The sequence below is a fragment of the Trachemys scripta genome, chromosome 3, assembly GCF_013100865.1.
Source record: "Trachemys scripta elegans isolate TJP31775 chromosome 3, CAS_Tse_1.0, whole genome shotgun sequence".
NCBI lineage: Eukaryota > Metazoa > Chordata > Testudines > Emydidae > Trachemys > Trachemys scripta.
Genome location: NC_048300.1, coordinates 120,091,541 through 120,114,699, shown reverse-complemented (window position 1 = coordinate 120,114,699; position 23,159 = coordinate 120,091,541). Strand labels below are relative to the sequence as shown.

The window sequence follows — 23,159 nt, the reverse complement described above, 5'->3', positions numbered from 1 at the left end:
AAACCTCTCACACAGAAGCCAGAGGAAATGAGGCAGCTTGCCTCCCAGTGCGCTACAAGAGCACACATGCTGTTACATCCCTTGACGTCCTGCCGCTTACTACCCTGAAGTGCCAGTCACATTCCTTAGGCCTGTACAGAGGGGCCTGATTCCACCTCGGGCCTTTTGAGGTGCTGGGCAGTCCCCAGGGAGCAGGAAAGTAGGCAGGGATCAGTGTGCTCTGCCCCCACTGTACACCATGTCAGGGGCAGGCATGACATGGGCCTAAAGTAACATTTACATGTGATCTTGTGGTAATTTAAAAGTGCCAGATTAGCAATCTTTATCAGTCTTCCATGTATGCACATGTGGTGGAGTCCAAACAGCCTAGCACTGTGCTGGACATGTATCCCCTCACCAATATAAAGGATCTCCTATGGGAGAGAGTAGGGGCATGCATAAGTGGGGGGGGGGAAGCAGAGGCATGGGGTCCCCCAATAATTGGTGGGGGCACAGAACTCCTCTGTGAGTGAGCTCCTCCAGACCTGGGGCCACAGGGGGAAGAGCGAGTTCCTCTGGTCCTGGGGCCGTGGCCGGGGCACAGAACATTCCCCTCTAAAAGTTTCAAATTTTTATTCCTGCACTCTCCCCTGGGAAAGAGAGAGAATCATTCTCCACGCCAACTGAATCACTAGTCTGACAACTGAGATTACCAATGAAGAATACTAGCTAGTGCTCAGTGAGCGTGTCCTCTAGGAACAGGATGGTGACCACCATCTCATTTCATCTAGGCCCCATATATAGCCATCAGAAGGTAAAGACTTTTCATTACTGCTGACATTTATTGGACTGGAATTAACAACCTAGAAGAGAAAGATTCATACCCCATTAATAATCACTTAACCACCTTGCCCTCACTGACTTGGGCTAGCTGCTTTTTTCTTCTTTTCTTCTCCTTTGCCTGCTCTTATCTTTTTCCTCTGGTACACAAAAAGCTGGCCAGTGGCTATTATAAACCAAATAAAGTAAGTTGACATTATCCTTTTCTGCCACTCTGAATAGAAAAATGTCTGTTACCCTTTTCACAGAACTTCATTCATTTGTAGTCTAGTGTGACATTTTAATAACCAGTGAGAAATCTCACTGAGCTTTTAATTGTCTATATTGTCCTATGTTTGCATATATGACATTCCAGAAGAATAACAGGACATAGCCAGACTGGAAACAAGTTTATTGCATTTTTATGCTCTCCATCTGCAGTAGCTTTACTTGTAAAATTGTAACTTTGGCCACTTTAAAGGTCCAAAAGGTAGCATATTGACAGTTTGAGTTATTTTATTTAGGAGGTAACTGTAGCTTTTACTTTGTGACGAAATCTCATTTCTTTCCTTGCTCTTTACACACAACTCTCTCCTTTGGATATTTGGTATCCATTTTCTCCCTCATTCATAGTCCAGTTATGCACTGGTTGCACACAATCTTCCATTGGAGTTAATCGACTGAATTCTCTATAACACCAGCTATTTGATTGGGTACAAAGGATGGGGTGGGGAGCCAGAACCAGATGAGGCTCCCATATCCTGTGCTACTCAGCCCCTTTGTAAATGAGAGCAACTTTAACTTATATCCTCAATGACCTTATGCAAGTGGCAGCGTAAAGGGGTCTCCATTGACTTCAATGGAACGTAACGGATTGACGTCACACTTTCATCGTGAATAACGGTATCAGAAGCTGGTACTTCACAAGATTTAAATTGTGTTGTACTATATAGCTCTGTTTGTTTGTATACATTGTCATTCTTGATATGTAGTGGCAGAAATCATTTGAGGACATATAGACAATCTGAAAAGCAAAGCTGGACCAGGGTTGCTCAGTTCACTTTTTACTGAGATGCATCATTTGAAATGCATTCCAAATTTAAATAATAAATATATATCTGCTTGTTAATAATTTGATCAAATATTATGATTTCCTCTCTGGTTCTGAAAAAATTCATTGGTAGAACTACGTTTTTTTTTTTTTTTTAAGGAAGGCGGTTATAGGAGGCATATTGCTAATTTTAAATTCAGTCGTTAGCTGTATCCAACACATTACAATTCTGTTCCTTTGAAGAAGCTGGTTTCATGAAGATAAAATGCAATAACTAGACAAAAAATACAAAATGCAGGTCTTTCTCCTGCACCTGTTGAAGTCAGTGGCAAACTTCTATTGGTTTCAGTGCAAGATCAGGCCCTTAGGCAGACAGACATAATATAATCCACTGAATGTCGAGCACAGAAAAATTCTCCCCAGTGTGTGAAACTCTCTTAAGGGCTTTGAAACACTGGCAAACTTGACCAGTCATCCATACTGCTAGTCTGCTTACCTTTCACAGTTGGGTCCTGCATAGTTTTCTTTACAGACACAGCGCACTACCCCACTTTTTCTGTGACAGGAGACTGCAAAACTAGAATTGCATATAAAAAATATCAATCAGGGTAGCCAATACTTATTAATAGCTATGCAAACATGCTGTATTTTGTGAACATTTGTTATTTATATGACCTTTGGGCCGATCCTACTTAGTGCTGAGTGCCCTCAGTTCCCACTGAAGTCAATAGGAGCTGAATGTACACTACACCTGGTCTTTTTATTTTCACCTATAAAAACCATGCATACCTATGGCACTATATAAATCGTAAAAAGATACCGACTTCCTTCCTGCAGCCTAGCTCAGACACACATGCTTCTATACATATATTATAAATAAGGAACTTGCATTCTCTGTATAGCTGCAGAGAGTATACAGTTAATCTTATATTTCCTGTGAACTTGTCTCCTCTATTTTATTTCAGAATGTTTAAACTAACATGTTGCTTTTGAAATATGTTGGATCAAGTTCTTTGGGAACTAAAATCTTATATTTAACCACAGGAAAGGTACAGTATAGGCAGCGGCAGTGCAAGTTTCCTTACACAATCCCCTCAGAATGTCTCAAAGGCATCCTATAGGAATCAGAGTAGATCCCCAGGTGGTGTAAATTGGAATAATTCAATTGATTTCCATTGAAGTCAATGGAGCTATGCTGATTTGCACCATCTGGCGATCTACTCTACCACCTCTAGGAGAGAAAAGGCAGATTAGTCTACAAATCCGTTCAACCCTTGACTTCTGCTGAGACTGCCAGTCAGGGTGCCAGTTAGGGCTGCTTGTGGTGGGGGTTCTGTGCCGGGATTTTTAACAGCAAGTTATTCTAACATCATGGCTTTCTTTACCCCATGTGGTCTTTAATTTTCAGGATCTAGTTTCAGTTTCTTAAAATAAACAAATAACCACATTATAATACGCGAAACAAAAATTCTTTAAAATGTGGGTTGGCCCCTAAAAATGACCACAACTTGGTTAGTAAAGACAGGAAAAGTACCAAACCCTACACAATTAAATCAGGGTGATGTGTCTTAGATACAGTTACAGACAAAAAATGAGCACACAATTTTAAAGACATTCTTAGTTAGTTTAAAAAATATGGGGCTAGATTCTCTTCTGCATTGACACCCATTCAGCATGGGCAGGGAGCAGGAAGGTTGTTGGGGAATCAGTACAGTTCCATGTTTCTTTAACTACATGCTCCTTGGTTCTTGGCCTAATCTTATTCTAATTTATCTTAGTTGGCTATTGGCCCAAAAGTACTATGTGCCAGGTGAGAACTGGCAGAGAGAGCAGAGTACCACAAAGCGTACTTTTCCCAACACACTGCCGTTGCCTGGCTTAGTGAGTGGTTCGTGTAGGAACTAGCTCTGACAGCTTTATGCCAGTTGAGAGCTCCCCTAGCACAGTGAAATTCTCAGCTGGGCATCTGTGGCCAGATTCCATCCCCGTTATGTAGCTCAGGCTATATAAAGGGGCCAGAAGAGGGGATGAGAATCTGGTCCATGTACTTGTCCCAGGAACAAGCAACATAAAAAGTGTATAAACAGTTCCTTCATTGTTTCTGTTCCCATCAGTATTTCTAAGCTAATGTTTTCCAGAGTAAAGTCAATGATCTGTTTGGAGACATTTAAAATGAGACTCTCTTGATGAAATTCCCAAATTATCTTCTGTAACATTTTGATGTGAACATGCCAAGAAAATTACAATACTTTGGCAATTTCCCCTCTTCCTGTATACAGGCTAATTTCTTAAAACATTTGAAGTTATTACTTTGTGGATTTAAGTTCTGAAGTATGACCAAAGTCTTCCTGGGTCTTTATATTTCTTTAGGTTTATTTTTTTTTTAAAAGGTCATAACATTTCCTGAGGTTTAAAGTTAAGTAACATCTGCTAGAGTCTGGAGAAGCCTCCAACCAATTTTTCCAAAAAGATGTCATTTCACTTAATGGGAACTATTACAAAAGTTCCCAGGATAGCAGATATGAAGATACTCTGGCCAGACAAAAAACTAAAGTCATACAAATGAATCCCAAGAACAACAGGGAATCTAATGATAATGTCAGCTTAGAGATTTGGATGCAGAGTTGGTCTGTTTGTTTGAGTGCTATGAATCCATTTGTTATGTTATTTTTAGGGATAAAACTTCTGTTGAAAAATGAAGTAGCAAGCAATATCGTCTGTATATTCCCTCTTTAAAGCCTTGGTAGCTTCCTGGTGGAGGCGCCTTCTTGTCTTACTATAAACAGAGTAAGAATAAAGGTGAAATGATAAAAAAGAAAAAAAAGGATGTTTCTCTCTGAACCCTGTTGTTTGAGCCTGAAGATTACACCATAAACATAATAATTATTATTTATTTTTTGCATACTACTAGCTTCTAGAGCAGGGGTGGGCAAACTTTTTGGCCCGAGGGCCACATCTGGGTGGGGAAATTGTATGCAGGGCCATGATTGTAGGGCTGGGGCAGGGGGTTGGGGTGTGGGAGGGAGTGTGGAGTGTGAGAGGGGGTGCGGTGTGCAGGAAGGGGCGCAGGGCAAGGGGCTGGGGTGCAGAAGGGGTGTGGGGTGCAGCAGGGGGCTCAGGTAAGGGGGTTGGGGTTCAGGATGGATGGGGCAGGGGACTCAGGGCAGGGGGTTAGGGGCTTAGGGCACGGGGTTGGGGTGTGAGGTGCAGGAGGGGTTCGGGGTGCGGGCTCCGGCCTGGTGCCGCTTAAGTCGAGTGGCTCTGGGGTGGCAGCAGTGTGCAGCGGGGCTAAGGCAGGCTCCCTGCCTGCCCTGGCCCTGCGCCACTCCCAGAAGAGGCCAGCATGTCTGGCAGTGGCTCCTGGGTGTGGAGTGGGGCAGGTGGCTCTACCGTGTGCTGCTCTCCCCTGTGGGTACCACCCATGAAGCTCCCATTGGCTGCAGTTCCCTGTTCCTGGCCAATGGGAGTTGTGGGAGACGGTGCCTGCAAGCGAGGGCAGCGCATGGAACCCTCTGCCCCGCTCCCCCCGCCCCGTCCTCCAGGAGCCACAGGGACTTGGTGCAGGCTACTTCTGGGAGCGGTGCAGGGACAGGGCAGGCAGGGAGTCTGCCTTAGCCCCGCTGCACCACAGGGCTGGCAATCCTGCGGGCCGGATTGAAAGCCTTGATGGGCCGGATCCAGCCCGTGGGCTGTAGTTTGCCTTCCCCTGTTCTAGAGGTCTCACCTGAGGTCAGGACCCCTGTGTGCTAGGTGCTGTTTATCCAGACAGTCCTTGCCCATTACAGGCAATCAGGATTTAAACACCAATATGTTGTAAAATGGGCTATGATGTTATTACTTTGAGTTCTGGGCTTCATTCACTCTAGTGGTCTGAAATAGGAGAGGAGTTGAGGTAGTGGTGACTGGTATGGTAAGACAATAAGATTTTCACCACCACCAACAGTCAGCAATTTTAGGTTAGTGTCTTTAAACTAGATGTGATTGTTCTTCACTCCCTAAAAAAGGTAATTTAGGCTCAGATATAATCCTTTTGGAAAAGCTAATGGGACAATGAACAATAAAGCTGCAGCTGAAAGGAAGGTGTGCAGCCAATTAGGAAAAATGTAATATGCTAGTATAAAGGGGAACAAAGGCCAATTAGCCCCTACACAATAAAAAGTAACAGGAGCCAAATGTTAGATATAACATTCCAGTACATACAGAAAGCATTTAAACAGACATTTTGATATAAGGCTGGCAGACCTCCCTTTTCTAACAGTATAGTCATTGCTTATTTAGTAAGTCTATGGCTTATTTGAGTGGAAATATAGAATCACTAATAATTAGAGCTCAACCGGAATTTTTTGATTAAAGGCTTTTTCATTGGAAAATGTCAATTTGTTGAAACCAAAAAAAAAACAAAAAACATTTCATGGGAACATATTGGTTTCAATGGAAAAAAGTTTCTTGGGTCCAAGATGGAGTTTCAGAGAAAGACCCAAATAGCCTGGTGGTAAGGGTCCCCATCCGGGAGGTTCAAGTCCCTACTTTGCCTGATGTGGAGAAAGGACTTGAACATGGGTTTTCTACAGCTCAGGTGAGCTTCCTAATCACTGGACTATTGGTTATTCTTCTGAGATGGGTCTCTCTCTCTTAATTTTTGAAAGGTCTCCATTTCATTCAAAATTGGATTGAAAATAACTGGTGAAACTTCATTTTGTGAAAGAGAATTCTTGTTTAGTGGCCAGCCCTACTAATAACTGTCAAGATCATAGGGTATAAACATAACAATTCTGAGAGTAAAGTTTCAGAGCAATTTAAATACTTCTGTAACACTGCAATCACTCACACTAAGAAAAACAACTTTTTAGTTTTGTAGCTTAGGTTTGAAGTAGATTTAGGGGTTATGGTGCACTTAAAAACTTCAGATTTAATTTGGTATTATTTATTAGTAAGTCCTTGTCATATATGATGTGGAAATAGTGTCACAGGTAAAAGCAAAAACAGATTATTATAATACATGGGCTTGCTCCTGCTCCCATGAAGTCAGAGGTAACACTCCCGTTGAGTTCAGTGGAAGCAGGACCACTTCTTACAGCTATTAGTAATTCTGAGGTTCATAAACTTTAGTAGCAAGATCACACCAAAATGGGAGGATACTTACAGCCCAGGGATGAAATCCTGGCTCCATTGAAGTCAACAGGAGTTTTGTCATTGATTTTAATAGGGACAGAGTTTCACCCAAAGAGCCCAAATGAAAGACACAAGACAGTTACTCAGGCAGAAGCGTAGGGCTTGTCTACACAATGAGTTACTGCTCACCAAGTCAAGATGTGAATCTACTCTAGCTTGCCATGTAGTAACTTGCTATGTGGCTCCTGCTACAGTGCAGTGAACATCCTGGAGTAGGGTTTAGCGTTCTGCTGCTTGAAAGTGTAATATGCCAAGCTGCATTCTGGGACTATCACTGCACTTCAGCAATGTCTGTGTGGGTGTTATTCCATGATAAGCTGGTGCACTGGAAATTCACTTGCTGTTCAGTAACTCGCCGTGTAAACAAACCCTTAAATGCCAAGATTCATCCCCTTAGCATAAATAATGTTTCTGATAATGTCTGTTTCATGTTTCTGTATTTCTGAGGTAAATATAATTTACAGCAATGAAAGTAAAGCATCAAATTTGTATGGAATGGAGATAAATTTAAGTTTGAAATAAGGGACTTCCGAGTAAAGTAGGGCAACTGGGGGAGATTGGGCCAGATCTTCAGCTAGTATAAATCAGTGTAGCTTCAGTGAAGCCGATGGAGTTACATTGATTTACTTCAGCTGGGGGTCAGCTTTATATTTCCATGTTCTCCCAGCACAACTTTAATGCATCTCTATTTTATGGTGCCACAGACAAAACATATGCAAAAGGATAAGGATGCTATCATGTCCTCCAAAAATCTGGATGTTGTTTAAAGAAACATTGCTTGCAAGCTGAAATGGCTGTTGTGTGGCAAACAGCCATATGAAAAAAATTAAATTTCATTTCTTGAACAAAGGAGCTGTCAGACCATTCTGTTTCTACTTATGTGTTCTTGCTATTGTCTCAGTTACTGAAACATGAATAAATACTACACATGTGAACTCATTCACCTGGCTGGCTTTGCATAAATATAGTAAAATGCAGGTGCTCAGACAATTGTGAAGAAAAATTGGACATCCTTTCTCCTCACTCTCTTGGGCATTCTTTCTAATCCAATCAGGGATGTAATTTTTTAGTCATAGCTATTCTTCATCTTGCAGTCCTCATGTGCATATAGCTCTTATGAAAGTCACGAAGTGTTTTGTGGGACTGTGAGCTTTGGCCCAGCTGTGATTTTGAGCCTGTGCCTCTGAGCAGCTGAACAAAATGCAAATTTCTCACTTTGAGGCTGTGCTAAAGAGCAGTCCTATAGCAACTGTAAGACGTACCATGAAATAAAGGGAAAGAAATTCAGTGTAGGAAAGGACTAAAACCTTCTGGTTGAAAGTGGAATGGGAAACAAAGAGAAAGTAGCTGGCTCGCTAAAAAGGTCTTCGACCTACTGTGAAATATTTAGAGGTACATCATCCTGTCAGTGTAATGGGATATGCATAGATATCCATTCAGATGGAATACAGTGATAAGTAATGGAATGCTGATTTCTTCTGCTATGACATTGATGTGCTATTAAAGCTCTCTAATAGAAAGCCACATCTTCTCGATAATTGGTATCTCTGAAACCACAGGGAATAATGACTGCTATAAATGTCCTCTTATTGGCCTGGACCTGTATTTTCTGTCAAGCTTCAGAAATTCATATCCACAAGCAGGCCATGCATTAGTTGAAATTACAGTTACTGTCTGCCTCTTGCACCACTACTGAAGTTGGATGCATTAATTTAAATAACAGATACTGTGCTTACAGTAACCAGGCCAAGCTACCATTTGCTTGGGTCTGTGTTATGTTAGGGCAGTGGTGCCCACACTTCTCCTGTCATGTCCCCCTCCGCTTACCAGTAATGGAATCTGCGCCCCCTCCTGCATTACTGATCAGGTGGCTCAGCAGAGGAGCTAGAGTTGAAGGCAGAGCTGGGGATGGGGAAGGAGCTGGGACTAGAGGCAGAGCTGGCCTGGGGCCGGAGAGGGAATGAGAGCAGAGCTGGGCTGCAGGAAGAGCAGGGGGATGGAGTGGAGCTGGGGCTGGGGCTGGGGCTGGGGCTGGGCTGGAGGTGGAGCCGAGCTGCATCTGGGGGCGGACTTGGGCTGGGTGGTGCTCCCTCCGCAACTCCCATGGGAGTTGGGCCAAGCCCTGCCGTGCATCCCCCCAAAAGTTCTTTGGCATGCCCCACAGTTTGGGGACCACTGTGCTAGGGTTTTCCCCGATCAGTTTCTGCTTTCCAGATGTCATGGGGAATTTTACATATAAAGAGGTATGGCTTTGGCTTTGAGCTTATTAAAGGCCGCACACTGCTGACAACCCTTCTCATTTAAAAGAGAAAGAGCCCAAAGTTGTTCAAATATTTTCTCCCATTTGTGTATACAGCAATCAATGGGAGAGACTGAAAAAAATATTCACACCTTTTAAATAAAATTCCACTTGCTGGGTTTAATGTTGGTGGCCTGCGATATACAGGAGGTCAGACAAGATGATTGAGTGGTCCCTTCTGGCCTTAAACTCTATGACCCTAAATGTTATTTTCCTTTTTTTCCCCTTTTCATTTGGTGATAAGTGTAAACAAGTGAAAATGTTCTTGGTTTTCTATGCTTGAGGGTGCATCAGTCTTTCTCTGACCCCCAGTCTAATAAGGTTTATTGTGCCTGGCTCTGAAAGATGAATGCAGAACAGAAAGTATAAGGATCAGCACAAATAAAATAAAACAAAGTGTTTTACATACTTGGCAACTAATGGCAATGGGCAAGGGCAGGGCTGGCAGGATGTGGGCACTCCTCTGACGATGTCCCCAACATAACCATCCAGACATTTTTCACAGTGGTTTCCAGTGGTGTTTCTCTGGCAGTCCTTCAATAAAGAAGAGTGACAAATGTTAAAGGAAGGTGCTACTTAATTCAGGCCTAGTAGATGACTTTGGCAAGTACTCTGCCAAGCAGAACAAGGACTGGTGCCAGGCCTGAACCCTTCAAGGTATTGAGGGATTAAATGAAAAGTGTTTGTAAGTGGCAGCGTATTACAAATGAAAACATTTGGAACAATTCACTGGTTTGCCTGGGAGTGCTGACAAAGTGGCATACAGGATAAAGCTATCACTATAGCATTCACATGTGCAGGCTCCCTGAGCACAAACTCTGCATTATATATCATCAGAGATGTTGCTAGAATTCACAGGTAGTGGATAGGTCTGTCTAAGCTGAAGGCACTAGAAGGAATGCTGAACTTGCCTGGCACCAAAACAAAGTAAAATTTGCCCACTGGTGTATATATAGTGTAATATATAATTACCAATAGATTCCAGTACATATGCCTGCTTGTTGAGAGAGAAAGGGGTTATTCTTTGGACTTGATGACTGAAAGTGAGTATCAGGGAAAATTGCAGGTTATCGGTAATTAATAGGCTGGTGTTTTTGATTTTTTTCCCTGAAATGAAATATGCCTGAATGTTAACGGTTATTTACATATGCGGATTGATCCCTACACATTGCCCTTTAAAGATGCTCAGAACAGAGGAGGCAATAATTAGGAGACTGCCATATTCTCTCTTTTTAAGATATGAAAAAAATAGTTCATGAATTTCAAGATTATTTTTCTGGTGGCATTTCTATGGACTACAAAATAATGGAGCAAAAACTCACTCATCTTCTCAAGAAGTGATTTCATCTCCATTGTGCAACACTTATAGGAAGTAATCTCACCCTGCACAATACATTATACACTATACTTCAGCCAGTGCAAGTTATCATGAATCAACTGAAATCAATATAACTTACAGTAGCTGAGGATTTACCCCAAAATATTTTATTATGATTAGAATACTATGCACTTGTATAATACTTTTATCAAAAGATCTCAAAGCACTCTACAACAATTTTAATCCAGCCCTGCCACACCCCAGTGAGGCAGGGTAAGTATTATTATATTACTAATTTTACAGATGGGTAAACTGAGGCACGGAAAGGTTACGTGAATTTCCTATGACCATATTGCAAGGTAGTGAATGCCATAGAGACAACAACAGAATTAATGAATCCAGGCTCTGCATCTTATGCTTTAGCTACAAGATACCATTTCCACTTCGGGGTGGTACCCAGAAGTTATCATCAGAATGCTTTTTTCCAGAGAAACATGCTCTACAGTTGAGTTATTTTAAAAGGGATACCCCAAAGAAGATGGGTGCAATTCTCCACTGCCTTGTACCTAGTGATTTTTGTGATGTGTGTGTTAAATGCTCCCAGATCAGATTTCTATGTACACCATTGGTAGTGTTTTACATCCACTTTGCACTGATTTCGTTCAGATGTAAATGACAATACAAAGTGCAAGGCAGTGAAGAATCAACTCCATGACATATACTGTACGGAAAAAACTACTTTGAGTATTGGGTTAGTGTAATAGCTTTGTTCCTCTAGAGAACAATGTTCAAAGTTGGCACGTGTTAAAAGAAATGATCTTGGCGCCTCAGCATATTCTCCAGTAGATATTCAATCACATCACAAAATAACTGTGCAGTTAGTGACTGGCAATCTCTGGGATGACAGGCAAGTTGCAGCTGCATTAGCAGAGCTGCAAGAGGAAGCCTGTGCAGTGCCTGCCAAGCAGTATGTTTGGATTTAGCCTAAGCAATCAACACTGGCTTTTCACAAGCACCAAATTCAGGGAGGATGAGCTTATTCTATCTAATTTTGAACCCACCCAATGCAGTAGATTTGAAAGGTCATCTTGAACTCATACCTTACCGCACTCTTTGTCCAGGAGACTGTGAAAAGAAGAATGAAAGGACAGAAAATGTCTAATACAAAAAAAATAGTACCAGCATCTCAGCCATTCTCAGTCATGCTTTGTGTCAGATACAGTACAATGAACCTTTACTTGTTGCCATAAACTGATTATGAGAACACTGATAGGTCATTTTCATTTACCCACACCCAGATGTCACCAGCCTCCTCTGACAACTACTGTTTATATATTAGAGAGAGGCCAGCCTCTTGTGTGAAAGTTACAAATATACTGCATATTTGGCTGACCATTTAGTCTTCCTTCCTTTGATCTTCAGGCAGATGCAGGTTCTGATAAGAGCAGTCCAGATAATTGTAGATTCTGGGTGAGTCCTGGGAGATGGTCTGAGTTAATTGCTGCACACGTTTTAGCCACAGTTAGTGATATGTAGCCCAACTATTCCAATGTGCGGCAGTTATCATTATTTATTTGTGCAGAGCTATAATTCCACCATGGACTTTTTCAACAGGTAAAATATGGTAAGCAAAAAACAAACAACCCCACCAAAATGAACAACAAACTAACAGAACCCCTTCCCCCCAAATCCTACCACCACCACTTTTCCTGAAGATCTTATATATATATATATATATATGTATGTATACACCAACAAGGGCAGTGCAGTGCATTTAGCTTTATAGAGTGGAATACTCTGAATAATTTTACAGGAAGGCTTTTCACAAATGGTGTTTGGAGAGAAGAGTAGGAGAGAGCTTGGTGTACATTAAATGGAAGGTTGTTGTAAGCGTAAGGGATGGCGTGGAGGGGGAGGAGAAAAGCTTAGTCATACTAGAGGAAGCAGGAATGGGTATAAGAGGAAATGAGGAAACAGCTGAAATATGGGGTGCAAGTGGAAGATCTTAAGGCTAGTGCAATTTAAAGAAGTAGTGGAATTTGGCAATATTCACTGAAGAAGTGTTTTTGATTGACTAGAGGAGAGGGATGAGAGAGTGGGAAATCAAAGTCTATTCTCCAATCAAAGAGGAAGAATGGCCTTGTGGTTAAGGCACCAGACTAGGAATCAGGTCTAAATTCAATTCTTGGCTTTGCCACAGACTTTCTGTTTTACTCTCAGCAAGACACTTAACCTCCTTCTGCCTCAATTGTCCATACATCACATGGGTAGTGTGAGGATAAATTCATTGACGTTTTCCAGGCGCTCAGATGCTACAGTGATGAGCCCAGAAAGAAAGCAGGGGACTCAGTGTTAAATTCATATCTGCAGTGTTCCTCTTCTACTGCAAGGGAGATTGTTAGCACACTCTCTCCCCTAATAAACCCATCAGTTGAGTGCTTGGGACATCTGAAGTGTGGCTCTACTCTGAAAAGTGACTATGTAAAAATGGCATGACCTTGTTCAACAGATCTGAACCTTTTGTGTATTCAGGGTCATATTTTTTACTTTAGTGGCAAAAAAGACAGTCTTTGGCTTCTATAGCACCGCAGAGTCAATGCAGATCCTGTACATCTTCTGCAGAATTGTTGACTAAGTTAAATCTGTGAAACCATTGAAGGGAAAGGTGAAACTGGCGATCATAACTGACTCTCACAGCTCAAGCCACGTTTACAGTTAGAAAATACATCTTCTCTCTTTTAAACTGAGCACATCAGACAGAGAAATAACTGTGAGGGCCAATAAACGTGTAGCTCCATGATGGCACTTCTATGAAGTCACTTTTCACCATAGTAACGCACTTTAAGCATAGAGGAGAAGAGCACTCCTGGTCCCAGTGCATAAGCACACAAATCTTTGCATGCATCCCATAGAGCTGTATCCCAGCACTGGTTGGGTCACAAATTCTCCAGTGGAGTATTTGGTTACAACCTCTTCAATCCCAACTTCTCTTTCAAATGAAGTTTAAAAAAAACTATTGAAACATGTCTATTGATATTGGTGTTTAATTTTTTTTTCATACAGAAGGAGCAAATAGATGGCTTTCAGTTTTGATTAAGAAAATAAATGCAAAACCAGAAAGAGAAAAGTAAATTTTCCATGAGACTCTTATAGACAGTGTGCACTGATTTAAACGCAAAATTGCTGCCTGTCTCTGCAGACAGAGACCTTAGAAGCTTAGAAGTTACACAGGTAAATGCACTGCAATTAAGTTTTTTAAAACACTGGTGTTCATTTTTTTTTAAATACTGTAAGTTAAAATTCTAAGCCAAACGTTTTGCATTTTGCCAAGTTAATACAAACTTTTGCTTTTACAAAACCAAAGTCAACCCAGCAGTGTCCCTTAAAGATTATGGGGAAAAATGTAACAGAAGCCATGGTTCCAAAGGCTTCTAAATGAAGACACCCTCTACAGTATGTAATCATTCATGCACCATTTCATCAACAACAAAGTGGCCTGGAGTGTATTTTCCTATGTTAGAAAATCCCCTGATTTCAGTAGGATCAAGAGTATGTTATCAATAAAATTTGAAAGTTGCATCAAGCCACTAGGAATTCAGATAATGATGTCTCAATTTAGAAGAACATTTTCAACAGAGTGTAATAGGAATCATTTTGCTTGCTAAGAGACATGCTGGTAGCAATTATGAACACACATAAATGGCATGTGAACAAATAAATAATATGGCTGCAGTGAGGAAAGGGCTATGAATTTCTGTATATTCTTTAGATTTACTGATTCAACTATAGAGATGGGCTTGAGCTACAATGTTTGGATCCAGATCCAAACTTCCCCAAGATTTTGATATTTTTGTGTCCACCTACAATGAAGATAGGGAATATTGCCAGCCCCAAGCATTCAAAAACCAGAGGTCAGGCCCAAAGTGTCATGAGAGTGGCTTAAAAATTGTGAGATTTCATTAACAGGAAGCATTGCTGTGGCCAGCCACAGATATGCTATTGCTCCTTCACTGTGAAGAGCAGACTCTCTACAGGCTGCATGTTTGAGAACTGCACTCCTGTGCCTCTGTGGGGGGGGGGGGGGAAGTGACACACACAAAGATCTGAGTGTGTGATGACCTTCATCCCATATCAGATGAAGGACCATGTCTGACTGGTCTATTCCTGCAATCAAAAGAGCCATAGGCAGTCCACCAAGCCCTCTCATAGATATGTATTACTTTTGTCTCCCTCATTGTTGGACAGATGAAATCCGTCTGTGCAGAAGGAAAAAGATCAGTTGTAAGATGCAAGGTTATTCTTTAAACCAGAAGTATCTATTAAGCTGCAGAACTGTGCCAATTTCCTGTTGCTTTCCTTTATTATTTGATGGATGGATGGAGATCTATTGGCTACTCTCCAGATCTGCCTTGGCTATCATGTGGAACATATTATCCTCAAAGGCAGAGCTGCCAAATCTCTTCCAACCTTTCCAGTCAGCTGTAAACCCAAACACTTAAACATACAAATCATCCAAATGACAACATGCTCTATTGTTAAAGGATCCATAAGAGGGACGAATGGATCTTAGTAACTCTAGCTTCCCATCCCGTGATCATTTTGTTTTTCTAGTTCCTCCAAATGCTTTCTGCCCTAATCACCAGACACCTCGAATGCATGTGGATCAAATGTACAGCACCTAGAAAACAACAAAGCATAATATTTCTAGCAACAAATCAACACTACAAAGCTTTATCTCCAGACTCTGCTCTTTTTGCACCACGTAGCCTAATATGAGCTCTGTGTAAGGAGCTAACCCTAGACTAATGTTTACTTTCCATTACTAAATATATCCTCAGAAAGGTCACTGGCAACTCACTTCAAAAATACCTTTTCTCCACACAGCCCTCCTTGCCACTTCTTAATTCTCCCACCGCTGCTCTACTCTGCTGAAGTCATTGTCAAACTGCTCTACAGGCAGCACTGGCTGGCCTCCTCTCTCCAGTGTTGCACTACTGTGTTTCAGTGTTGTGGGAGAAGCCTGGTTTGTTGAGCAGGAGCTATGAGTCTCCTCCCAAAGTCCACTCACATACTAAACCAAGAGCAACTTGCTTCTCACAAGCTGCAGGTTGACTGTTTCTGATATATTTGCTACTCAGAAAATTTCAGAGCAGATGACCTTCCATAACCATCATAAATTCATGACCAAATATAAAGGAATTTGAAGAATGGATAGGATTCTTTCATTTTACTATCTGCTTTTGCAAATTCCAGTCTCAGTTTACAATGGAGGAGTTTCGTATGACTAGGTCAGCTCCAGGTTAAAGGGTGCTGGTGAAGGAGAGATTTACTCCCCCAAATCCCATGCAATTTAATCTGCAATAAAGCCCAATTGCTTGAGCGTAAGTTTCACTCTGTCTGCAGCTGCACCCTGTCCCGCCATTATCAGCTACTGTAAATTCATACATGTAGCAACTGATATGTACATGTAAACCAAAACAAAGGTACAAAGCACTGCTGTAAACTGGTCTCCTCTCTCAGTCAGAACCAAGGAGGTCACAAACAAGAAGCCTTTGACATTTGTTGAGGGCAATATCCTAAAATCAGCACTGAGAATGGGTGTCTCTCTCTGGTCTTGTGCAGACGCATTACCAATGCGTGTGACACAGCTGACAAATGACTTTTTTGAGATGAAGCATTATTGTGATATCTATACTGTCATATATCATAAATGCAGTTTAGACTATGCTGACTGCTTTCTTTTCTTCTAATTGGGTGTGTTTCTATATTAGAAATAGATTGAGCAACTGCCCAGTTTTAATTAAAGGATCAAATGATTGATCTATGCACCAATTTTACACTAACCTATATAAAAGCCATGTTCTATAAGCAATTATTCCTTGTCCTTGGATACCTAATGAGTTTGCTGATTTATTGACTGTGTACATTCAGTTCGCTTTTAGAAACTCCGCAGGATTGATTTATACTTTATAAATAAGGTTGAAGGATATTTAAAAATAGAACCTTAAAATAACATTGTCATGTTTGTAGAAATTAAAAATATTAACACTGCACTTTGGGGCATCATTAATAAGATTTTAATTTTAATTGATTTCAAATTCAGAGCTGAAGTCAATACAAATTCCATTTGGTTTCTATGCACTGGAGGCCACTATCAACAAATTGATTTTTGAGATTTGTATGGTATGCAGGGCTGGCTCCAGGCACCAGCTTAACAAGCAGGTGCTTGAGGCGGCCAAGGGAGAGGGGCGGCACGTACGGCAATTCGGGGACCTGCCGCCGAACTGCCGCCGCCCGCTCGCAGCTTTTTTTTCCCCCCCAATTGCCGCCGCCGGTCGCGCTTGCAATCGTGGATTTTTTTTTTTTTTTTGCTTGGAGTGGCAGAAATGCTGGAGCCGGCCCTGATGGTATGGAACTCTTAAAGCATTTTTATTGAACATGGTCCTTATAATTCATCCTTTTCTGTGCAGCTTTGGTTTTTTTTTCATTTTCACAATAGCCCAGACCATTTATTCGGTTTTTGTACATTAGTTATTATCTCCACTAGAAGAGAAATAATTGTGTTCTGTGATGATATAGTAACACTTGTAGCTACATGACAACATCATTTCCAGGTTGTCTTTCACCATTTGAAGCACAAAACTTCCAAACTTTGTACTTTTCTACATTTTTACAATTATTTGAAGAATTCTTTTTTGGGAGTTGACTTGACAAATTTAAAAACTTTTTGCTACTTTGCTGGATTTTAGTTACATTTCAGACATTCATCTGGGTAAACGTAGTCACATCAGTGACTCATTGTGATTGTACTGTAAAACACCCTCCTACTATCACTTCTTTGAAGCAGGAACCTAGCTGGAGCAGTGGCTCCCTTACCTGGTTATAAATGGGTGAACAAGAGCAATAATAAAGGCCCAGATGTATTCACAGAATCTCTTCCTCTGTGAGCTCCTTTCAGACAGTTTTGACACTAAGCTATTTGGATGCAGAGGACCCTGATTCTGCAAACTGTTACTACCAGGTGTGATGCTTACTAACCTTAGTAGCAGTGGAGTAATTTGCCTACCAACTTGTGAGGAACAAAAACCTGCACCCACAATACCATGAGGCCCCGCCGCTATGAGGATCCCAGTAGTATAAATTTCCTATTCCTGCATAATCTTTGGCCAGATTTCCTCCTGTGTTGCTCCAGGTTTGACAGCAGCTGTCATTAGCAGGTGCTGTTAGGACCTTGTCCATTATTTAATGGGCATTGGATCTGGCTCTTCATCTCCAAGTTTCCTTGCTCCCATTAACTTCCTCTGTTTTTTCCCCTCACTGTCTCTTCCTCTCTGACCCAAAATCCATTCATTCTTTCCTTCTTCTTGAAACACTCTCACTGCTCTTCTACTCCTCAACCCCATCACTCTCTTCCCTCCCTTCCTTTTTCTTCTCCCACTCCTCTAAGTCTACCAGCCTTCCCTAACTCTCCCCTTCAAACCACCACAGTCTCACAAGTGTCAATATCCCAACAGCCCCTCAGGCCATCTCTTGTCCTTCTCCATGTTCTCCTCCCTTTCCCATTCTCCTCCTTCCCCCAAGGTCTGCTGGCTGAGCTGTACTGAAAGACTTGTGAAATCCTTCAGAGGTTAGCGCCTAGTATTTTTCTCTAGCAGCTGCTCAGTTCAGTGAGTCTAGTTGTCCCATTGGTTGAATAACACATGTGGGCCACAGACATGTTCCCAGATTACTTTCTGCAGCATGTCAACCACTTTATCTGTTTCTTTTCTACCCTTTGCATCTGCCATGCTTTTCACAAACAACAGCAAACCATAAAGCCATTTAATGCCTCAAGGCTTTTGTATTGTTTTGATTTGATTATTTACTCATCTTCCTCTCCAAATCCCAGTGTTTAAAAGTCCCGTGCATGGAGGGTGTGAGTACCTATGTATACATATATCTGGCAGTATCAAGGATATTTTTCATTTAATCTATATTAAAATACTAAAACAATCAATGTTAATAGAAACAGGGCTGGTGAGTAATTCCAATCCTGAACATACAACTGAGGCCAAAGACAGAATAAGTTATCCTACCTAGGTACTGAACATGCTGTAAAGATCCTCTTCCCACTAGCTTATTAATGGTAAGAAACATGTCCTCTTGAATGTCACAGTATATAACTGTAAAACCTGCCAACTCGATAAAAGCTGCATTTATATACAGTAGCATCTTTTAGTGGTGGATCTCAAAGCACTTTCCAAATATAAATTAAGACTCACAACACCCCAGCGAAGTAAGTTGGTATTATTTTCCCATTTTACAGAGAGATACATTGAGGCACAGAGGGGTTAAGTGAATTGCCAAAAGTAGCAGAGTAAGTCAGTGGCAGAGCCAGGAATTAAACCCAGAAATCCTGACTTACAAGCCCCTACACTAACTAGTAGATATTTGCTATATTGTTTTAATACAGTACGATATAAAGTCTTCCCCTGTTCTGTTGGTATTTGGCTTTAACTTCCTATAATATTTACTGCTTTTATTGTCTGTTAAATGATGGTGGTTTTGCTGCTTTGGCTTTTGTTCCTAAAGCAATACATTACTACTACTAATCCCAATATTCCATATAAGCCGATAATGAGTGAGACAGAGCATATGGCAGGCTACAATGTTACACTGGAATTCAAGCTCGTTCTTTCCTCAATGTATTATTTCAAGCGCCTATCATCGTTAGTCAGCAGCAGGAAGCTAGCTACTATGAATTGTTAGGTAGAGCTGCTATAGATAACACATGTACATACACACTCGGAGATCACATACAACCATAAGCTGTTTGTATGATATACAATACAGTACAGTGAAAGGGAGAGTTAAAATGAACTTATATTGATATGCTTTTCTCAAAATGTATCCCAAAGCCCTTTCTGTGTTGATAAACTGATTAAAATTCTCTCTCTAGGAATCACTTAATCTTTGAGATGAAATGTAACAACTCTTTAGTGGCTCACCCAAATGCTTCACATCAGTTTAGGGCAGGAAGTTCAGAATATTTTGTGTTTGGAAACTACAGAGATAATTTGGGTTGGCAGAATGTAAGTACCTTCATTGAAATCTGGTCAACGATCCTAGCACCCAGAGATCTTTAATGATGACAAGTGATTTGTGATTACATTCTTTTAAATGTAATTCAGAAGAAAGCACCTCTGGTAATGCAGTATAACACTATGCTGGTGTATTGGGATCCAGCACTATTGGTGATATAAGAGTCCCAGCTTTTGATTTACCAACACCACAACCTGCAGTAGCTTTTATCCAGGTGGTGACTTATCCAAGATCAAGAGAGGAGACTCTGCTAAGTTTTTATTTTGTCAATCAAAATATAATTCATGTTTATGGTGAAACGGAAGGCATCCATGAAATGGGGGACCAGCAGAGAGGGTGAGGATGGCACACATGACTTACCTCACAGATTCCAGATCCATCAAGGCACCTGTTTGCATTACCATTACAGTTACAATGGGAACAATCTCCTGAAGCAGTTTGATAAAATCCTTCTTGGCATTTCTGCAATGAAAAAAATCAAAATAAAATATTTTCTAAATATATGCATTTTAGAGTCAGGTTTGGCTAATATTCAGGAACAGGCAAGTATTGCACCAGTCAGGTTTCCTCAGAGAACATGACATAACCCCATCAGAATAGACCACACGCACTCTGCTGAACACAGGTAGGGTTTTACCTCCTTCTCCTTTAGTCTTTCTTTCTTGTCCTCTCCTCATTAAAATGACAACATCCATTCCTGTTTCCCCAGGTGGCCATGTGATGAGAAACTTGCAGATTCTTATGGTAAATGTGAGGTGCAAATACAGAAGATAAGCTGACAGAGAATGATTGACACTAAGGTTTTATAAAAATAGGTGTTTTTGAGGAATGTTTTGAAGGAGAGGAGGTGTCTCATTTCACACATACAGGGCCTGATCCAAAAGTCCACTAAAGTCAATGGGAATCTTTCCATTGGCTTCATTAGGGTTTGGATCAGGCCTATAGAGAAGACAGAAATATACCTATGAAGATTAACGTTCCTCTGAACAAGAGCTAGCTGACAATCTTGGAGCGTGGTTTGTATGGAATTCGGCTACTTACGCCAATATCTATCAATGGGGATGACAGCATGCCCAAGCTATACTATATGGTCATTCCAGAAAGTAATTCCTGAAATGACAGCACGGTTCTGGACGTGCCATATAGAAATTCTATGTTAAAGTCAAAAGAGATGTGAAGAAATTAAATGTGCTTTTGTACAGTTTGTATGCTGACTTTCCTGTAAACCCTCAAATATGTGACGACAACTGGGATACACCTATATAGGATTATTTTGATAAGTATGTTTATTGAAATTGGACATTAATACATATAACATAATTTCATAGAAAAGAAATAGTCTAGTATAGCAACATGTTTTAAATATTAATTATAGCAATAAAATTAGATAATCAGTAAAATAAATACTAATGCTAATAACAAAAAAACCTCGAAAATGACATAAATAAGACTATAAAGTGCACAGGGGCTTTGAGTGGGGTGGTCACAATAGAAAGCCAACCTTGACTCAGGGTCTGAGGCCTCAGTAGGGACCCCGTTAACCCTTGTGGCAAAGAATCCCTCTGCACCATTTGTGTGTGGTGTTACGGCCACTGGGGTTGTGTCACTGTGGATCCTGTGGCCCTTCCCTTTGCTTACCTACAACAATGTCCTAGGTGGGACTGTTGTGAAGACCTACTACCTCAGTGGTGTGTCGTGGATGCAGGGGCCCCCAGAACCCCTATAATATTTCCAGCCTGGATCTTAAAGGGTCTAGTGCTGGCTTTCTGATTAGCTGAAAGCTGTGCTACATACCACATATACTTGTATATAAACAGAAATAGGATATTTGGCCTAAATGTAAAGGAATTTTTCAGAGAGTCACTTATATAAGGATATGTAAAAGACCTTCTCTTCCCCAACCTGAGGGATTAGTGTAAATATGGTAGTTCAGATGGACTGGCATCTCTCTGGAATGACAAATCCTCTTTTTCCACCTGAGGAATGGATGGACCTGAAGGACTTGCTGATTTGCCTACAGTTCTTGCCTGTGTCCTGGACTTAGGCAGTGCTGGCATCATCAAGTGCTGTGGTGCCTTTCTCCTGTTCTCTTATGTAGCAGTGTACTCCCAGAACAGGATTACATGCATGTACACAAGCCTATATGGCTTATGTGTAGGTCAATTACACTTTTAATTTACAGATAATATACCAATATTGATGGTAAACATAGTTAATCATAAAATGTCCACATCCTCAAACCCCAGAAATCTGTTATTTGCTTAAAAAGACAAATGCATATAAATAGTTCATTTGTGATGCTGAACCTCTTTCCTTGATTACGGCTGAGCAGTTCTATTAGCTGGCTGTGGTCCCTTTGTTAAGAGAGACTTAAAGAAGAAGATTCAACAATATTCACTAATCATCCAGGGATAGGACATATTAACTGTTGAGTACGGTAGAAAGGAAGATTATTAAAAAAAATAAAAATTCCCCTGAATATATTTTATTCTTCCATTGTTTGGCTTAGATTTAGAAGGTCTATCCCTGAGATGATTTTCATAGTCAGCGGTGTGCCCAATTTTCATTGAAGATATCATATGGTTGGCTCTCTGCTGCCTTGCAACTTCTGTACATCATTTATGATTTAGTTCATCAATGATTTAGATAATGGCATAGAGAGCACACTTATAAAGTTTGCGGATGAAACCAAGCTGGGAGGGGTTGCAAGTGCTTTGGAGGGTAGGATTAAAATTCAAAATGAACTGGACAAACTGGAGAAATCGTCTGAAGTAAATAGGATGAAATTCAAAAAGGACAAATGCAAAGTACTCCAATTAGGAAGGAACAATCAGTTGTACACATACAAAATGGGAAATGACTGCCTAGGAAGGAGTACCGCAGAAAGGGATCTGGGGATCATAGTGGATCAAAAGTTAAATATGAATCAACAGCGTAACACTGTTGCAAAAAAAGCAAACATCATTTGGGACATACTAGCAGGAGTGTTGTAAGGAAGACACAAGAAGTAATTCTTCTGCTCTACTTCACACTGATATGGCCTCAACTGGAGTACTGTGTCCAGTTCTGGGCGCCAGATTTCAGGAAACATGTGGACAAATAGGAGAAAGTCCAGAGAAGAGCAACAAAAATGATTAAAGGTCTAGAAAACATGTCCTATTGCATTTGTTTCGTCTGGAGAAGAGAAGACTGAAGGGGGACATGATAACAGTTTTCAAGTACATGCTGTGAAGGCCAAGACTATAACCGGGTTCAAACAAGAACCAGATAAATTCATGGAGGATAGGCGCATCAATGGCCATAGCCAGGATGGACAGGGATGGTGTTGCTAGCCTCTGTTTGTCAGAAGCTGGGAATGGGCGACAGGGGATGGATCTCTTGATGGTACCTGTTCGGTTCATTCCATCTGGGGCACCTGGCATTGGCCACTGTCAGAAGAC

At 41.1% G+C, this 23,159-nt stretch overlaps 1 protein-coding gene across 1 annotated transcript in view; it reads right to left on the bottom strand.

The window, feature by feature from the left end:
- Positions 1 to 23,159, bottom strand: part of LAMA4 (laminin subunit alpha 4) — a 134,629-nt gene that overhangs the window by 83,420 nt on the left and 28,050 nt on the right. Inside the window, exons 2-4 of the mRNA XM_034765838.1 lie at positions 20,080 to 20,181; positions 9,730 to 9,854; positions 2,346 to 2,426 (exon numbers count right to left, since the gene is read on the bottom strand). Coding sequence (XP_034621729.1) covers positions 2,346 to 2,426; positions 9,730 to 9,854; positions 20,080 to 20,181 — 308 coding nt within the window. The remainder of the gene's footprint in view (positions 1 to 2,345; positions 2,427 to 9,729; positions 9,855 to 20,079; positions 20,182 to 23,159) is intronic.